This window comes from Neoarius graeffei, chromosome 7 (assembly GCF_027579695.1).
Source record: "Neoarius graeffei isolate fNeoGra1 chromosome 7, fNeoGra1.pri, whole genome shotgun sequence".
Taxonomy (NCBI): domain Eukaryota; kingdom Metazoa; phylum Chordata; class Actinopteri; order Siluriformes; family Ariidae; genus Neoarius; species Neoarius graeffei.
The window spans coordinates 41527082-41543583 of record NC_083575.1 but is presented as its reverse complement, the minus strand read 5'-3'; the positions used below and the strand labels follow the sequence as shown (position 1 = coordinate 41543583).

Here is a 16502-nt window from a genome sequence, read left to right as displayed (position 1 = left end):
ATTATTGCTGTCAGTCTGTTCAAGTCCTGCATTCACATTCTCAGTACCTTGAAGAACAGTGCTTATCAGTTGCTCTTCTGTGCACAAAAAACATCATGGTCACTGAATGTGTCCTTTGCACACCCTAATGTTTAATGTTTAATGATTTAAATGCACATGTAATTTAGACACTGCTCCTGTTGAAACAACCAGTACAGGAGATTTTGTGACTGAAATCATTTCCCAAAAAGAACCCAGAAACTATTTTTCTCTTCCAAAATCCAAAACTGAGGTTAACTGCACCTTCTCAAGCATTTTTATATATGTAACAGAACACGGGAGGTTATTTGTTATTTGGAGTTAATTGTATCATCTGGAAGCATATGGACTTGTTTTCAACTTATTTATTTGGGCTGTTCCTTTAATTTGTCACTTGACTTTATTTCCAAATGAACCCCAATTTAATAATTTTATTTAGTATAAATACGCAGGTGATTATAGGAAATTGCGCACGCTGATTGGTCGAGAGATTCTGATTATTTCTCGATAATCATCGCAAGTGACTCGGAAAAAATGGCGGCCAATCGTTTCGTCACTGTAAATTAGGAAGAATTACAGATTATGAAAGAAAATGCTGTTCCTAAAAGCACTAAAGATGCTACAAGGTTTGGTCTAAAACTATTCAACAGTCAGGTGGAATTGTGATTTATTTTATCTATTTCAAAACAAAGTATTTTATGTGAGTCAGCAGCATAGATAAGTGACAAGCCTGTGCGTGCCTTATTACATCTGCATGACACTTTTGAAGTTTGAAATAAGTTTTTTTTTATATGATTTTTTTTAAATAAAATCACCTGTATATTTATACTAAAACAATTATCTGCTTCAGGCTCAGTGAATATCCGTGAATAATAACCTCAATTTTGTTTTAGTTATTATTCACCGATATTCACTTCACCTTTGGAAAATAATTGTTAAATAGAAATTTTATATAGAAAACTACATTTAGATTCAGTTTGAAGCTGATGAATCTTCAAACATTTATCAATTTACAAGCTACATCATATGAATTCTAAGTATTTGTACAATCATTAAAACCGTGTGATCATACAGGATAAATATAGAACACAGAATAATAAGTCATATAGAATAATCAGGGATCTCTCAAGGCATATGGATTGCACAAATCAATAAACCCCTTTGCTTCAACAGCTTGATTTGGAGTCTACAGATATGAGGTGAGCCACCAATCTAGCAGCAAGGCACTTTAATGTGCTTTATTGTCACTCACCTCCAAGACCCGGTCTCAGCCTGTTATCGTAGCCATCCAACAATCGGTCCAGGATTCTTGTGAAAAGTGTGATGTTGGTTTTGAAAGCCTCTGACCCAGACACATCTGATTTTGACCTTCATATATTGCCAAGAAGAAGAAAAAAAAAAACACTATTAAACATTAATGCATTCTCAACAGCACTGTCTCTAACATCACACCTTCTTAAATAATGAAGGATCAAAAATCTGTCAGTAGAACTAAAATGGACAATCTGTTCTTAGTTTCACCAGTATAGCAAAAGATGGGGAGACAGACTGATATAATATAATCCAGAAAAAAAGTGATTTGATTCGGCACAATAGCCAGCTGCTACAGATCCATCGATGGTCAGGGTCACTTCCTTTAGCTTGCTCCTTTTCTTTGTTATAGAACAGGGGGATACTTCATTCTTCACAGTATACCAAGTCATATTTAGTTATATATGTGTTTATTAATTAGGCATTTTGCCAGTCTTTCAAGATCAAAAAAGACTGCACTCACCTTGTCTGCCAGACTCCATTTAACATCAGGCAGATCAAGAATCCATAGGAGTGAAAATATCTGCCATTCATTTCTGAACAAGCCCTGTGATTAAATGAAAACATATAACACACAAAATTGTGTGTGTGACTGAGAGACAGAGACAGAGATGTAACAGCAGCATTATTCAGCCCAAACACTTCTATTTATTTCTGACACCCACAGCTCAAAAAGCCCCAAAACCCATCAACCAGACTGATGTATGACTAATTCAGACTGAAACGCAGTAAGCTGATCCCATACCAGCTTTTAAAAGGACTGTAATTAGTTCGATGCACTGCTCGTGATGACTCTTCTCGTGTTAAAGTGGTCTTAGTTAAGCATGTCACTGATCTTCTAGTGTGAGCTACAAAATCACATCACATCCAGGGATCCATCAGACACCTTCTGTTCGCTCCAGTTTCAACGTTTGTTGACTAAACAGTAAAACTCCGAGAGGATTCAGCTGGGATTGGAGCGAGTTGTAGTAAGTAATGCTGAACTCCTGCGCCGCTGAATGAACACCAGTCTACAACACTGAGTTTTACCTGCAGAGCACTGAGCAGTGTCTCTCCTCGCTTCTGCACTGGAGAATAGGATGAGGGAAGATATGCGCTCGGACGCAACTGTTTCACCGCCGTAAAGTCCTTCCTCCAGGTTAGAGGAGTTGTTTTCAATCACAAACAACTCAGGCGTCCTCCAGGTTCCCCACAGAGCCACCTGTAAACAACCGTCTCGCGCGGGAGCGGAAAGCGTGCTGAGAGCTCGCGCTCGAGAGCCATGAGGGAAACGCCGGGTCCTAAAACTCTCCCTCTCTCACACACACACACGAGTACATCTCATCTCATTATCTGTAGCCCAGGGGCGTCACGGGTGACCAGACGTCCCGGTTTTACCGGGACAGTCCCGATTTGGGGTTGTGTGTCCCGAGTCCCGACAAAAGTCTGCCGGGACACGGATATGTCCCGGTTTTCGCCACTCGCGACGTTTGCGACTGAAGGCCAATTTATGCTGACAACCCAGTCCTCGCAGACGGTGTCGCAGATAGCGTCTGTAGACCCCGAAGCCGCCGCCAGGCGCCGCTAAAACCGCCATTTAGAATTTGAGCCGCCGCCAGCCAATAATTTTGTAAGCCAATTTGAGCCGCTATCTAATAAAATTTGGCTGAGCCACTAAGAATTGTGTACATCAAATAATGGGTTTATCCACATCATGAGCTACAAGAAAAGTGACACAAACATGATCAACTGTACACACTAGTAGTAACACAATAGAGACGTATAGGCATACACTGTAGAGATTTAGAACTGATATCACAGCACAGAGAGCCACCACAAGCTTGCCGTTGTGACTACCTGTCTGGCTTCCCGCCCCTCACACCGTTACCACGATACACTGGGGAACCCGGGAACCCACCCAGAGCATCAATCGACTCCGATATCGACGAGATGGCTGCATTCTTTGCCGCTGCTGAGGGAAAGTGTAAAGGTATTTTTTTGTTTGTTTGTTTGTTTGTTTGTTTCACATACTTCGAGATTGATAAAAAAAAGTACTCCACCACTCTACTTTCATCATAGTAAGATAGCTGCCAGTCCTTCACTGGTCATTGCTAGTGAGAGTAGATAGCTAGATGCCTTCCTCGAACAATCCAGATTAGCTTATTATTAGCATTGAACTACAATCTTGCTAGATTTATATTTACAATGAAGTAAGAGACCAGGGGACCTGTGGTAATTTGCTATTTATTCCCCCCATTTGTTTGATCCGTTCCCCCGGATATATGCCACACAGTGACGTCCAGTATCAGCCATTTGTAGCCATAAACATTTTGGTGGCTGCAGCAGCCATTAAGGTTTTGGCTGAGTCAGCTAGCCAGCCAATAATTTCATCAGCCAGCCATTATCCTGAAAACAAACGGCTTCGGGGTCTAAGCGTCTGCGTAGCCCCCCTACCTTCGCAGACGCTCTGTGTGCACCTCCCAGAAATTATGACCACCGCAGAAGCCTTGCAGACAGCGTCGCAGACAAGAGGGCTCTGATTGGTCCACTCTACATCCGCTGTACACGCACTTCCGCTTCCCTACTTTCCCGGTTTGGTTTGTTTTCACTACTGCCATTTTTAAAAATACGAGCGAAGCTGGAGCAGCACGAAGAGCGGTTGATCGAGGAAGTACGGACATCTATACGACTCCAGTTCTAGTCATTATAAGTAACCGGAGGATAAACACTCCACTAACCACACCCACCAACTACTCCTAGCGATTTCGCGACTTCGCGCCCCCTTGCGTTGCGGCGGTGAATAACATCGCGCACGCTTATTACTCCCCGCTCAACGATAAATTACAACTGTCTGCGAAAAGCTGTCTGCGAAAGCCTTGTCGCAAGAGCATACAGAGGCCTTGAGGCCCACTTTACACGGGGACGGTCTGAAACAAAAACGCAAAAGTCCGTTTTCGTTCTCACTTTTTTCCGCGTCTACACGACCGTTTTCAAGGAGGAAATTTGCGTCTATACGGTGACGCATAAATGTGTGGAATTCAATTGGATGTGCATGCCAGGCGGCTAGGTGGTGCTGTGAAAGACCTCCGCTATGTCTGCACGCATGCGCAACGTCTTCCGTCTTGTCTGATCTGCACATCTGCGCCGCGAAAACTTTGACTACTCTGGCTATGGTAAGTAAGAAAGTAAGTAAAAAAGTAAGAGCATACTATACCCGCCTCTGTTCATTAACGGTATATGTGCAGATTCGGTATAGATGTTCGAAGGACTCCTGGACGTTTATTAAAGCTGCCAGAGCAGCTTGAAGGTCCGTTGGATCGATGTAATCAGACATGCTCTTACTTTTTTACTTACTTTCTTACTTCCCGGGCTGGCATGTACAGTATATGACATATGTATGACGTAAACGCGTACCCGACGTGAGCAGATCCGAGCAGAGTTTCGCGTATTGGGTAGTTTAGACGGATATGCAACGAGGGCTGTTTTTAACTTATCCACTCTGGAAGGCGTTTTCAATTTTTTCCATTTTTCAGCCTTGGAAACGCCGTCCCTGTGTAGACAAAAGGCACTTCCGATAAAATATTTAGTCGTTTTTACCCGACAGCGTCCTCGTGTAAACGGGCCCTGAGCAGCGTGGGAATCATTAGCGGAGAAATGTCTGCATTTACTATTTTGATGAATTGACAGGAATCGCAAACTTTCCTGGTTACTGCCCCCTGGCCCTGTGGCATGGGTGTTTATTTAGCCACATTATTCCAGACAACAGAACGTGTTGCCATGCAACAATAAAATAAACATTAACTGGTGCGAATGTTCTTTGTCTAGCAGCTAGCAGCAGTAATGCCGCAGCAATTATGCCGAAAAGAAAATGTACCTTTTCCAAAGATTTACAGGGCACCTACCCCTTCCTCCGAAAGGTGCAGAACAATGCGCATGAAGCCTACTGCACACACTGTAAGTGTTCCTTCTCCGTAGCCCACGGTGGTAACGCCGATATACAGGATCACATTAAAACGGCTAAACAGTCGCCTTAGCTTTGTTCCTGTGCTTTGTTCTTGTACTGAGTTGGGTAGCCTATGTTGCAAATGATGTGCGCTCCTGTGGGGGCTTTCCTCGGGCTGTCGCCCCTCTCCTCCTTTATTGCTGTTTTGTTTGAGTGTATATTCTCAAATCACTTGTCTCTTTTTTGTTTCTGTTTAACATACCATTCTGACAGTTTGGCCATATTGCTGTGTTGAACAGCTTGTTGCGCCTTCCATTAAAGTGTTCAATTTTGTACACATCTTCTTGCTTTATTCATTCAGTTGTGGGGAATGGTTAGTAAGGTTGATTCTGACCTAGGCTATGTTGAGGTCACATATCTACTTTTTAAGTTCATGCGATAGTGCATACAATTTTAGAGATATAGCCTACATGTGCATATGCGTTCTTCTTGGTGTTCTCACAAACAGGTGAAATAAATCAGTTTAAATTTGGCCTATGGACATAGCCTGGCCTATTCTCAGCCATTACAAAATCTGTTGTCTGACCATAATTTAACTGATCTGTATACCACTATGCTACTAGATAACAAAATGCCTGTTTGTTTTATTTCATATGAGATGTTGATAAATGTGAGCTTCAACAAAATGATAAGAGCGCCTCTCTGAGTGTCATGTTTACGTTAAAAAAAGGTGTGCGTGCACGAGCATGGTTGCACGCAAAAGTGTCCCGGTTTCAGACTAGGGAAATCTGGTTACCCTACACTAGGAATTAAGCTTTACTGGGGCACTGCCCCCCCCCGACACACACACACAAAATGCCCCCCCGCCCCCGCACAATGCACCTTAACGTTCCTGTCCCCAGCCAGGGGCGGTCCTGGGGGCGGTCCAACCGGGCAGCCGCCCGGGGCGGCATCGCGGGGGGGGGGGGGGGGGGGGGGGGGCACGAGCGCGGGTGCGGAAAAAAAAAAACGTTCCCCCCCCCAAAAAAAGGTCCCCCAAAAAAAAACCCCGAAAAAAAACAAGACGGGCGGGGGGGTGAACATTTTGGATGGGGAAGCCCAATACCAAAGTTGCGCAGGTGACGTCATCAGTGTGTGTGCTTGTCGTAGCCCCATAATATGCACAATCCCGCCAGTGGAACATTGTACTAGTCATCAAAAAGACTTTACTACCATAGTACTACACTACTATGACATTACACAGAGTCTTAAGTAATACATTACGACTTTGATCATTGCCATTCTGGTAACAGCAAATTTATAACGGGCCGTGTCCGCGACGTACAACACACGACGAGAAATGTTTAAACGACCATGTAAATCTGTTAACATTCTGTTGGCTAATACAGAGCCCAACGCGGGGCGGCACGAGCGCAGGCGCGAAAAAAAAAAACGGTTCCAAAAAAAAAAAGGTCCCCCCCCCCAAAAAAAAAAAAAAACAAGACAGGGGCAGCAGGGGGTTTCGCCCGGGCAGTAAATCACTCTAGGATCACCACTGTCCCCAGCCTATGCAAAGTGGATAATTCTCATGCTCTCGTGGATGAAGTTATGAGAGGAATAGGTCAACGAGACGGAAAACACATCCCAGTCCCCAAAAAATTAATTGTTGGCATTTGGGCTTTTAATGCATGCTGATGCTAAACGTGTCACCTCAACTCTCACGATTCACGAACTTAGCTGGTCAGTTATGACTGACTAGCACATAGCCTACAACCTTAATCTTACCTCGTTCACCCTCCTCCTCATCTGTCACTGTTTCCCTGCCCCTGTCTCTGCTTTGTGAGAAGAATTGTCTAATATCCATCTGGAAAAGTAATTTAATATCATTTAATTCGATGTAGTTTAATGGGTTTGTTAGAATATGGTTTGCTTAGTTTTGTTGCAAAAACTTCGCGCTACCTTAACTCATCCAGAGCCCGTTCTCTGACTCATCCAAAGAGTAGACTCATCTCTCCAGTAGGCTAAATGGACTCATGGCAGGCCGCACGCACGCTATGTTTACAGTGAGAATTTCCCAGACCAATCAGAAAATTAGTTAGAAAGAAGAGGCGATAAAAGTTTGAAACACAATCTGTCCTACAACTTACAGTAGATAAATGATCTGCCAAAGAAACTAGTTTGTTACGAAAATCTTTCAACATTTTCTTACTGGGGCACAGCTGATTTTTACTGGGGCACGTGCCCCAGTAAAAAAGGCCTAGTGATGCCCCTGCTGTAGCCGCTTTATCCTGTTCTACAGGGTCGCAGGCAAACTGGAGCCTATCCCAGCTGACTACGGGCGAAAGGCGGGGTACACCCTGGACAAGTCGCCAGGTCATCACAGGGCTGACACATAGACAACCATTCACAGTCAATTTAGAGTCACCAGTTAACCTAACCTGCATGTCTTTGGACTGTGGGGGAAACCAGAGCAACCGGAGGAAACCCACGCGGACACGGGGAGAACATGCAAACTCCACACAGAAAGGCCCTCGCCAGCCATGGGGCTCGAACCCGGACCTTCTTGCTGTGAGGCGACAGCGCTAACCACTACACCACCGTGCTGCCCCACACGAGTACATTTCAACCATTATCTCTACATTATACTTTTCCAGTCGAATAAATCGTAACAAGACCGTTTCTAGCTATTGAAAAGACCAGGGTCTAAGTCAAGTTTTCCTGAGGCTTGTATTTTTAAAGGAGATTGGCATTGATAGAGGGGCGGCGTAGTGGTTAGTACTGTCGCTTCACAGCAAGAAGGTCCTGGGTTCAAGCCCAGCGGCTGACGAGGGCCTTTCTGTGTGGAGTTTGCATGTTCTCCCCGTGTCTGTGTGGGTTTCCTCCGGGTGTTCCGGTTTCCTCCACAGTCCAAAGACATGCAGGTTAGGCTAATCGGTGGCTCTAAATTGACCGTGAGTGTGAATGGTTGTTTGTCTCTATGTGTCAGCCCTGTGATGACCTGGCGACTTGTCCAGGGTGTACCCTGCCTCTCACCCATAGTCAGCTGGGATAGGCTCCAGCTTGCCTGCAACCCTGTAGAACAGGAGAAGTGGGTACAGATAATGAATGGATGGATGGGCATTGATAGAGGGGCGGCGTAGTGGTTAGTACTGTCACCTCACAGCAAGAAGGTCCTGGGTTCAAGCCCAGCGGCCGACGAGGGCCTTTCTGTGTGGTGTTTGCATATTCTCCCCGTGTCCATGTGGGTTTCCACCGGGTGCTCCGGTTTCCTCCACAGTCCAAAGGCATGCAGGTTAGGTTAATTGGTGGCTCTAAATTGACCGTAGGTGTGAATGTGAGTGTGAATGGTTGTCTGTGTCTATGTGTCAGCCCTGCAATGACCTGGTGACTTGTCCAGGGTGTACCCCGCCTTTCACCCATAGTCAGCTGGGATAGGCTCCAGCTTGCCTGCGACCCTGTAGAACAGGATAAGCTGCTACAGATAATGGATGGATGACATCGATAGGTTGGCAAGGTTATACAGTCAAAGTAAAAACTATGTGAACCCTTTGGAATTATCTGGTTTTCTGCATGAGTTGGTAATAAAAAGTGATCTGATCTTCATCCAAGTCACAGGTACTGATATACACAAGGAGCTTAAGCCAATAACACACTTTTTCATGACTTTATTATACAAATGCATTCAACATTCACAGTAGTGGTGGAAAAAGTAAGTGAACCTTTGGATTTAATAACTGGTTGACCCTCCTTTGGCAGCAATGACCTCAACCAGGCGCTTCCTGTAACTGCAGATCAGACCTGCACATCGTGCAGGGGGACTTTTAGCCCATTCTTCGCTGCAGAACTGCCTTAACTCTTCCATATTCTTGGGTTGTCTTCTGTGTATGGCTGTCTTCGAGTCATTCCACAGCATCTCAATAAGATTGAGATCTGGGCTCTGACTAGGCCACTCCAAAAGGCGGATTTTGTTCTTCTGAAACCATTGTGCTGTGGATTTGCTGCGATGTTTGGGGGTCATTGTCCTGTTGCATCACCCAGCCTCTTCTGAGCTTCAGTTGATGGACAGACACCCTCACATTATCCTGGATAATTTGTTGATAAATTTGGGAATTCATTTTCCCCTCAATGATGGCAAGCTGTCCAGGCCCTAACGCAGCAAAGCAGGCCCAAATCATGATGTTCCCCCCACCATACTTTACTGTAGGGATGATGTTTTGATGTTGATATTCAGTGCCCTTTTTACGCCAAATGGAGTTCTGCGTGTTCCTCCCAAATAGTTCAATTTTGGTTTTGTCACTCCACAAAACATTTTCCCAGTACCATTGTGGAGTGTCCAAGTGCTCTTTTGCAAAAATCAGGCGTGCAGCAATGTTCTTTTTTGACAGCAGTGGCTTCCTTCTTGATGTCCTGCCATGGACTCCTTTCTTGTTCAATGTTTTGTGTATTGTTGAATCATGAACAGAGATGTTAGCCAGTTTTAATGACATCTTCAAGTCTTTCACTGTCACTCTAGGGTTCTTCTTTACCTCATTAATGATTTTGCATTGTGCTCTTGGGGTCATCTTGGCAGGGCGCCCACTTCTAGGCAGAGTAGCCACAATACCTAATCGTCTCCATTTATAGACAACTTGCCTGACAGTAGACTGATGAATACCTAAAATCTTTCAGATGACTTTGTAACCCTTTCCAGCCTTATGTAAGTTAACAATTCTTGATCTTAAGTCTTCAGATAGCTCTTTTGTGCAAGGTATGATTCCCATCTGGATATGCTTCTTGTCAAAAGTTCAAACTCAAACTTTTCAGGGGTTTCTATCAGTCAAAGTAATTCTAGGCCGCACCTTTGCACTCGTTTCATTAAATGGAACCCAGGTGTGCTAAATTCTGACTGCAATGAGCTTTTTAAAAAGTCATTAGCTTAGGGTTCACTTACTTTTTCCAACCTTCAGTTTCACAGTTTGAATGATTTATTCAATATGGTCAAACATTCTTTGAAAATCTGTGTATCTTTAGTTATAGGAGACTGTCTTTGTTCATTATTGTGACTTACAGGAAGATATGACCATGTTTTATATGGGAATTAGGCTAGGGTGACCAGATTTCCCTAGTCTGAAACCGGGACACTTTTGCGCGCGACCATGCTCGTGCACGCACACCTTTTTTTTTACGTAAACGTGACACTCAGAGAGGTGTTCTTATCATTTTGTTGAAGCTCACATTTATCAACATCTCATATGAAATAAAACAAACAGGCATTTTGTTATCTAGTAGCATAGTGGTATACAGATCAGTTAAATTATGGTCAGACAACAGATTTTGTAATGGCTGACAATAGGCCAGGCTATGTCCATAGGCCAAATTTAGACTGATTTATTTCACCTGTTTGTGAGAACACCAAGAAGAACGCATATGCACATGTAGGCTATATCTCTAAAATTGTATGCACTATAGCATGAACTTAAAAAGTAGATATGTGACCTCAACATAGCCTAGGTCAGAATCAACCTTACTAACCATTCCCCATAACTGAATGAATAAAGCAAGAAGATGTGTACAAAATTGAACACTTTAATCAAGGCTGGATTAACTATATGGGCCTGCGGCACAGTGCCCAGGGGCACTAACCACTCACAGCCAGTGGGGGGGCACCACGACAGAAACTTTAAAAATATTTTTCGTGAATGTTTGTACACTTAAAATGGTTATACACTTGACATTGTTAAATAGTCATATATAATTCATTATGAACACTAATTTCATAAGAACAACAACAATAATCATAATTCTGAGCAAGAGTGGCCTATGTGACCATTAACCCCCCTTTCCTCAACCTGTCAGTTGAGCCAGTCCACCTACGGTGAAATGTATCAATTTTTTAAAAACCGCAGTAGAAATTAAAAATGGACAGACATCAATTGAGTGGTTGTGCGAAGAGAAAATTAAAAAAAGAGAGACTCCAGGCGTGTAGCTGCAATTAAAAATGTTCCAGTGTTAGATCGTTTTTTAATAAAAACATCGACAACTGCTGTCACTACCAGCGCTGAAGCCGAAGCTAGTGAAATCAGCGATGCTACTGAGGGAGATGGCCCTGCTAGCACTAGCCGGGGAGATGCTACAACCATAGCCAGTGTTAGCCGAGGGGTCGGCGACTGAATATGCCGTACTGGATGTTATTTGAATTTATATTTCGAATTGAGACATTTGAATATGTTGCCTAGATCGATGCTATTTTAGCTGATACACATTTTGAATTGACACATTTGAATATGCTGTATTGAATATAGATGGATGCTGTTTAAATTGCTGATGCTGTTTGAATTGATACACATTTTGAATTGAGACAATTAATATGGATAGAATAGAGTATGGATGCTTTGAAGGTTTTTATTGAGACATACAAATATATGCTGCTCATTTTTGAATAAGACATTTCAATATGCCTACATGCATTTTGTTGGTTGTTTTCAGTGAATTTGATGGGCTGATGTAGCCTACTTAATAAATTTTCAATGAGGAAGAATGACCTTGTTTATGTGTACTATTGTTTATGTATATGCTACTATTTTTGACAGCAAAGGGCAAGGTTTGTGAGTGTGTGCAGGAGGTTACTGAACACGTGCGCGCAGGGTGGGTGGGTGGGGGGGGCACTTGAGGTATAGTGCCCAGGGGCACCGCATTGGCTTAATACGGCACTGACTTTAATGGAAGGTGCAACAAGCTGTTCAACACAGCAATATGGCCAAACTGTCAGAATGGTATGTTAAACAGAAACAAAAAAGAGACAAGTGATTTGAGAATATACACTCAAACAAAACAGCAATAAAGGAGGAGAGGGGCGACAGCCCGAGGAAAGCCCCCACAGGAGCGCACAGCATTTGCAACATAGGCTACCCAACTCAGTACAAGAACAAAGCACAGGAACAAAGCTAAGGCGACTGTTTAGCCGTTTTAATGTGATCTTGTATATCGGCATTACCACCGTGGGCTACGGAGAAGGAACACTTACAGTGTGTGCAGTAGGCTTCGTGCGCATTGTTCTGCACCTTTCGCAGGAAGGGGTAGGTGCCCTGTAAATCTTTGGAAAAGGTACATTTTCTTTTCGGCATAATTGCTGCGGCATTACTGCCGCTAGCTGCTAGACAAAGAACATTCGCGCCAGTTAATGTTTATTTTATTGTTGCATGGCAACACGTCCTGTTGTCTGGAATAATGTGGCTAAATAAACACCCATGCCACAGGGCCAGGGGGCAGTAACCAGGAAAGTTTGCGATTCCTGTCAATTCATCAAAATAGTAAATGCAGACATTTCTCCGCTAATGATTCCCACGCTGCTCAGTCGCAAACATTGCAAGTGGCGAAAACCGGGACATATCCGTGTCCCAACAGACTTTTGTCGGGACTCGGGACACACAACCCCAAATCGGGACTGTCCCGGTAAAACTGGGACGTCTGGTCACCCTAAATTAGGCATAAATTCCAAGGGGTTCACAAACTTTTTACTTTGACTGTGTCTTCTCTATAACCTTACAAGAAATATTATCACCCACACATATTCAAAGGTTGTTGCCACACTCACAACCTGCCGTAAGTGTTTTGGACATGCACGGGTCGCAGGGTCATGGTGAACCCGGGGGAAAGTTTGGGGGAGGAGTACAGGCAAACTACTTGTCAAGTACAGATTGCATGCCTGGCTTCCTCAAGGCGTGGGAAAAATTGCACCGTTAGCCTGTGGAAAGCGTATGTCTGACGCACGTAATCAGTGCGTGTTCAGTGAGTATGAAGTGAGTGTGACTTGCATTTTACCAGTTTCCTGCGCTAGGAGTACGGGCCGCACTTGTGACGCACGTGATTAGCACGTGACAATCACTCATGACTTGCATGTGACACAAGCCAAGAGTGGGTATAAAACCAGCGTGTCTGCAGCATTCTGCATCTGTCTTTCAGCTGAAGAGCAATATCGCTTCGTGCTGATCTTCAGCTTCTATCATCTGCCTATAAGGGTCCAACTCCCTCAGTCGTTGCGGTGGTATGGCGACAGCCATCTTCTTCCCTTCTACAACCCCGATTCCAAAAAAGTTGGGACAAAGTACAAATTGTAAATAAAAACAGAATGCAATGATGTGGAAGTTTCAAAATTCCATATTTTATTCAGAATAGAACATAGGTGACATATCAAATGTTTAAACTGAGAAAATGTATCATTTAAAGAGAAAAATTAGGTGATTTTAAATTTCATGACAACACATCTCAAAAAAGTTGGGACAAGGCCATGTTTACCACTGTGAGACATCCCCTTTTCTCTTTACAACAGTCTGTAAACGTCTGGGGACTGAGGAGACAAGTTGCTCAAGTTTAGGGATAGGAATGTTAACCCATTCTTGTCTAATGTAGGATTCTAGTTGCTCAACTGTCTTAGGTCTTTTTTGTCGTATCTTTCATTTTATGATGCGCCAAATGTTTTCTATGGGTGAAAGATCTGGACTGCAGGCTGGCCAGTTCAGTACCCGGACCCTTCTTCTATGCAGCCATGATGCTGTAATTGATGCAGTATGTGGTTTGGCATTGTCATGTTGGAAAATGCAGGGTCTTCCCTGAAAGAGACGTCATCTGGATGGGAGCATATGTTGCTCAAGAACCTGGATAAACCTTTCAGCATTGATGGTGTCTTTCCAGATGTGTAAGCTGCCCATGCCACATGCACTAATGCAACCCCATACCATCAGAGATGCAGGCTTCTGAACTGAGTGCTGATAATAACTTGGGTCGTCCTTCTCCTCTTTAGTCCGAATGACACGGCGTCCCTAATTTCCATAAAGAACTTCAAATTTTGATTCGTCTGACCACAGAACAGTTTTCCACTTTGCCACAGTCCATTTTAAATGAGCCTTGGACCAGAGAAGACGTCAGCGCTTCTGGATCGTGTTTCGATACGGCTTCTTCTTTGAACTATAGAGTTTTAGCTGGCAACGGCGGATGGCACGGTGAATTGTGTTCACAGATAATGTTCTCTGGAAATATTCCTGAGCCCATTTGATTTCCAATACAGAAGCATGCCTGTATGTGATGCAGTGCTGTCTAAGGGCCCGAAGATCACGGGCACCCAGTATGGTTTTCCGGCCTTGACCCTTACGCACAGAGATTCTTCCAGATTCTCTGAATCTTTTGATGATATTATGCACTGTAGATGATGATATGTTCAAACTCTTTGCAATTTTACACTGTCGAACTCCTTTCTGATATTGCTCCACTATTTGTCGGCGCAGAATTAGGGGGATTGGTGATCCTCTTCCCATCTTTACTTCTGAGAGCCGCTGCCACTCCAAGACGCTCTTTTTATACCCAGTCATGTTAATGACCTATTGCCAGTTAACCTAATGAGTTGCAATTTGGTCCTCCAGCTGTTCCTTTTTTGTACCTTTAACTTTTCCAGCCTCTTATTGCCCCTGTCCCAACTTTTTTGAGATGTGTTGCTGTCATGAAATTTCAAATGAGCCAATATTTGGCATGAAATTTCAAAATGTCTCACTTTTGACATTTGATATGTTGTCTATGTTCTATTGTGAATACAATATCAGTTTTTGAGATTTGTAAATTATTGCATTCCGTTTTTATTTACAATTTGTACTTTGTCCCAACTTTTTTGGAATCGGGGTTGTACAATGCTACACGTTACATGATCGGTCCCTTGGTTCCTCCCCCAGTATATATACCCAAAGTCTTGCCCCTCGTGTCGCGTGCAGGTCGCATGCACTGTGTGCATGCCACACATAGGGGTAGAAAGTGAGATGTACTTCTGTCTTGGGGGCCGCAGAAATAGCAAGTGTGGAGTACTTGTGTAGTACTTCTGAGGCATGTCACTCGTACAATGACCGTGTGTCACTCATGCATCTTACTGTCATCGCAAAGCCCCTACTAGCCGTGCTGCTGACTTGGTTCAGGTGTACAAAAGGAGTACGGGTCCTGTACATAGTGTATGCATTCTTGATTTTTCGCAAGACCCATAGAATTTGCATGTGCAGGACCAAAAGTCTCCACGGCCAGTCTGCGACCTTCTACGGCGCTGAACACACGCAAATGTCGCGCAAATCTCAAGCACAGTTTTGCCAAATTTTTTACCGTAGACTGCCCATAGTAGCACATACAGCAAGTTGTGAGTGAGCCTTATGACATCTTTATTCCTGATTTTTGCACTGCTCTTTTTAAATGTATGTCGTTCACTTCAGTTTCTGTCTCCTTATTATTAAGTCATTATCAACACCTATAAAGTCTCAGGAAACTGAGGTATGTTTCAACTGACTATTAAATATCACTAGTAGAATGTATCATCAGTTTAATAAAAATATATCATTTCTCTCACATATCTCTCCTTTAGGACCACAAAGGCAAATTCTAAGCTACATTGTTATATTACAACATTCAAAATCCCAGATGACATCCCATCTCACAAGATTATCCATCCATCCACCCATCCATTAACTGTAGCCGCTTATCCTGTTCTACAGGGTCACAGGCAAGCTGGAGCCTATCCCAGCTGACTATGGGCGAGAGGCAGGGTACACCCTGGACAAGTCGCCAGGTCATCACAGGGCTGACACATAGAGACAAACAACCATTCACACTCACATTCACACCTACGGTCAATTTAGAGTCACCAGTTAACCTAACCTGCATGTCTTTGGACTGTGGGGGAAACCAGAGCACCCGGAGGAAACCCACACAGACACAGTGAGAACATGCAAACTCCACACAGAAAGGCCCTCGCCGGCCACTGGGCTCGAACCCAGACCTTCTTGCTGTGAGGTGACAGCGCTAACCACTACACCACCGTGCTGCCCTCTCACAAGATTATGATCATATAAATACGCCTTCCAAGTTTCTCTCACACACGTACACACATAAATACCATTTTCTCCAACGCATCCAGGCTCAGTTGACTGCAGCAGCTCATTTGTGGTGTCTGGACAACACTAATTTATGTTGACATTAATATTGCATGGCAAAACAAAAAATATTTTATATATGTGACTAATATGCCAAAGGCTGGCTATGGGATGGAGGCTGGCTGGTTCTGCATAGGCTATATGTAACATTAAAACATATGATTAAATTATGTCAGGGCAACTATTGGTGTCTACATGAACACAAATTGTTGTTGAATAAACTTAGTCTGGGCAAATAGACCACCACTGTATATATTCATGAAACCACTCGAACTTGTGATCTTGCCTGGCACACTAATCATACAGGATCTACGCTGTAAATTCACCATAACCAG

The 16502-nt window shown here is 43.6% G+C and overlaps 1 protein-coding gene across 1 annotated transcript in view; it reads right to left on the bottom strand.

The window, feature by feature from the left end:
- The window catches only part of gabra2a (gamma-aminobutyric acid type A receptor subunit alpha2a), a 30679-nt gene extending 28816 nt beyond the window's left edge, over nucleotides 1–1863 (bottom strand). The window contains exons 1-2 of the mRNA XM_060924674.1: nucleotides 1793–1863; nucleotides 1271–1386 (exon numbers count right to left, since the gene is read on the bottom strand). Coding sequence (XP_060780657.1) covers nucleotides 1271–1386; nucleotides 1793–1863 — 187 coding nt within the window. The remainder of the gene's footprint in view (nucleotides 1–1270; nucleotides 1387–1792) is intronic.
- Between the last annotated feature and the right edge of the window lie 14639 nt (nucleotides 1864–16502).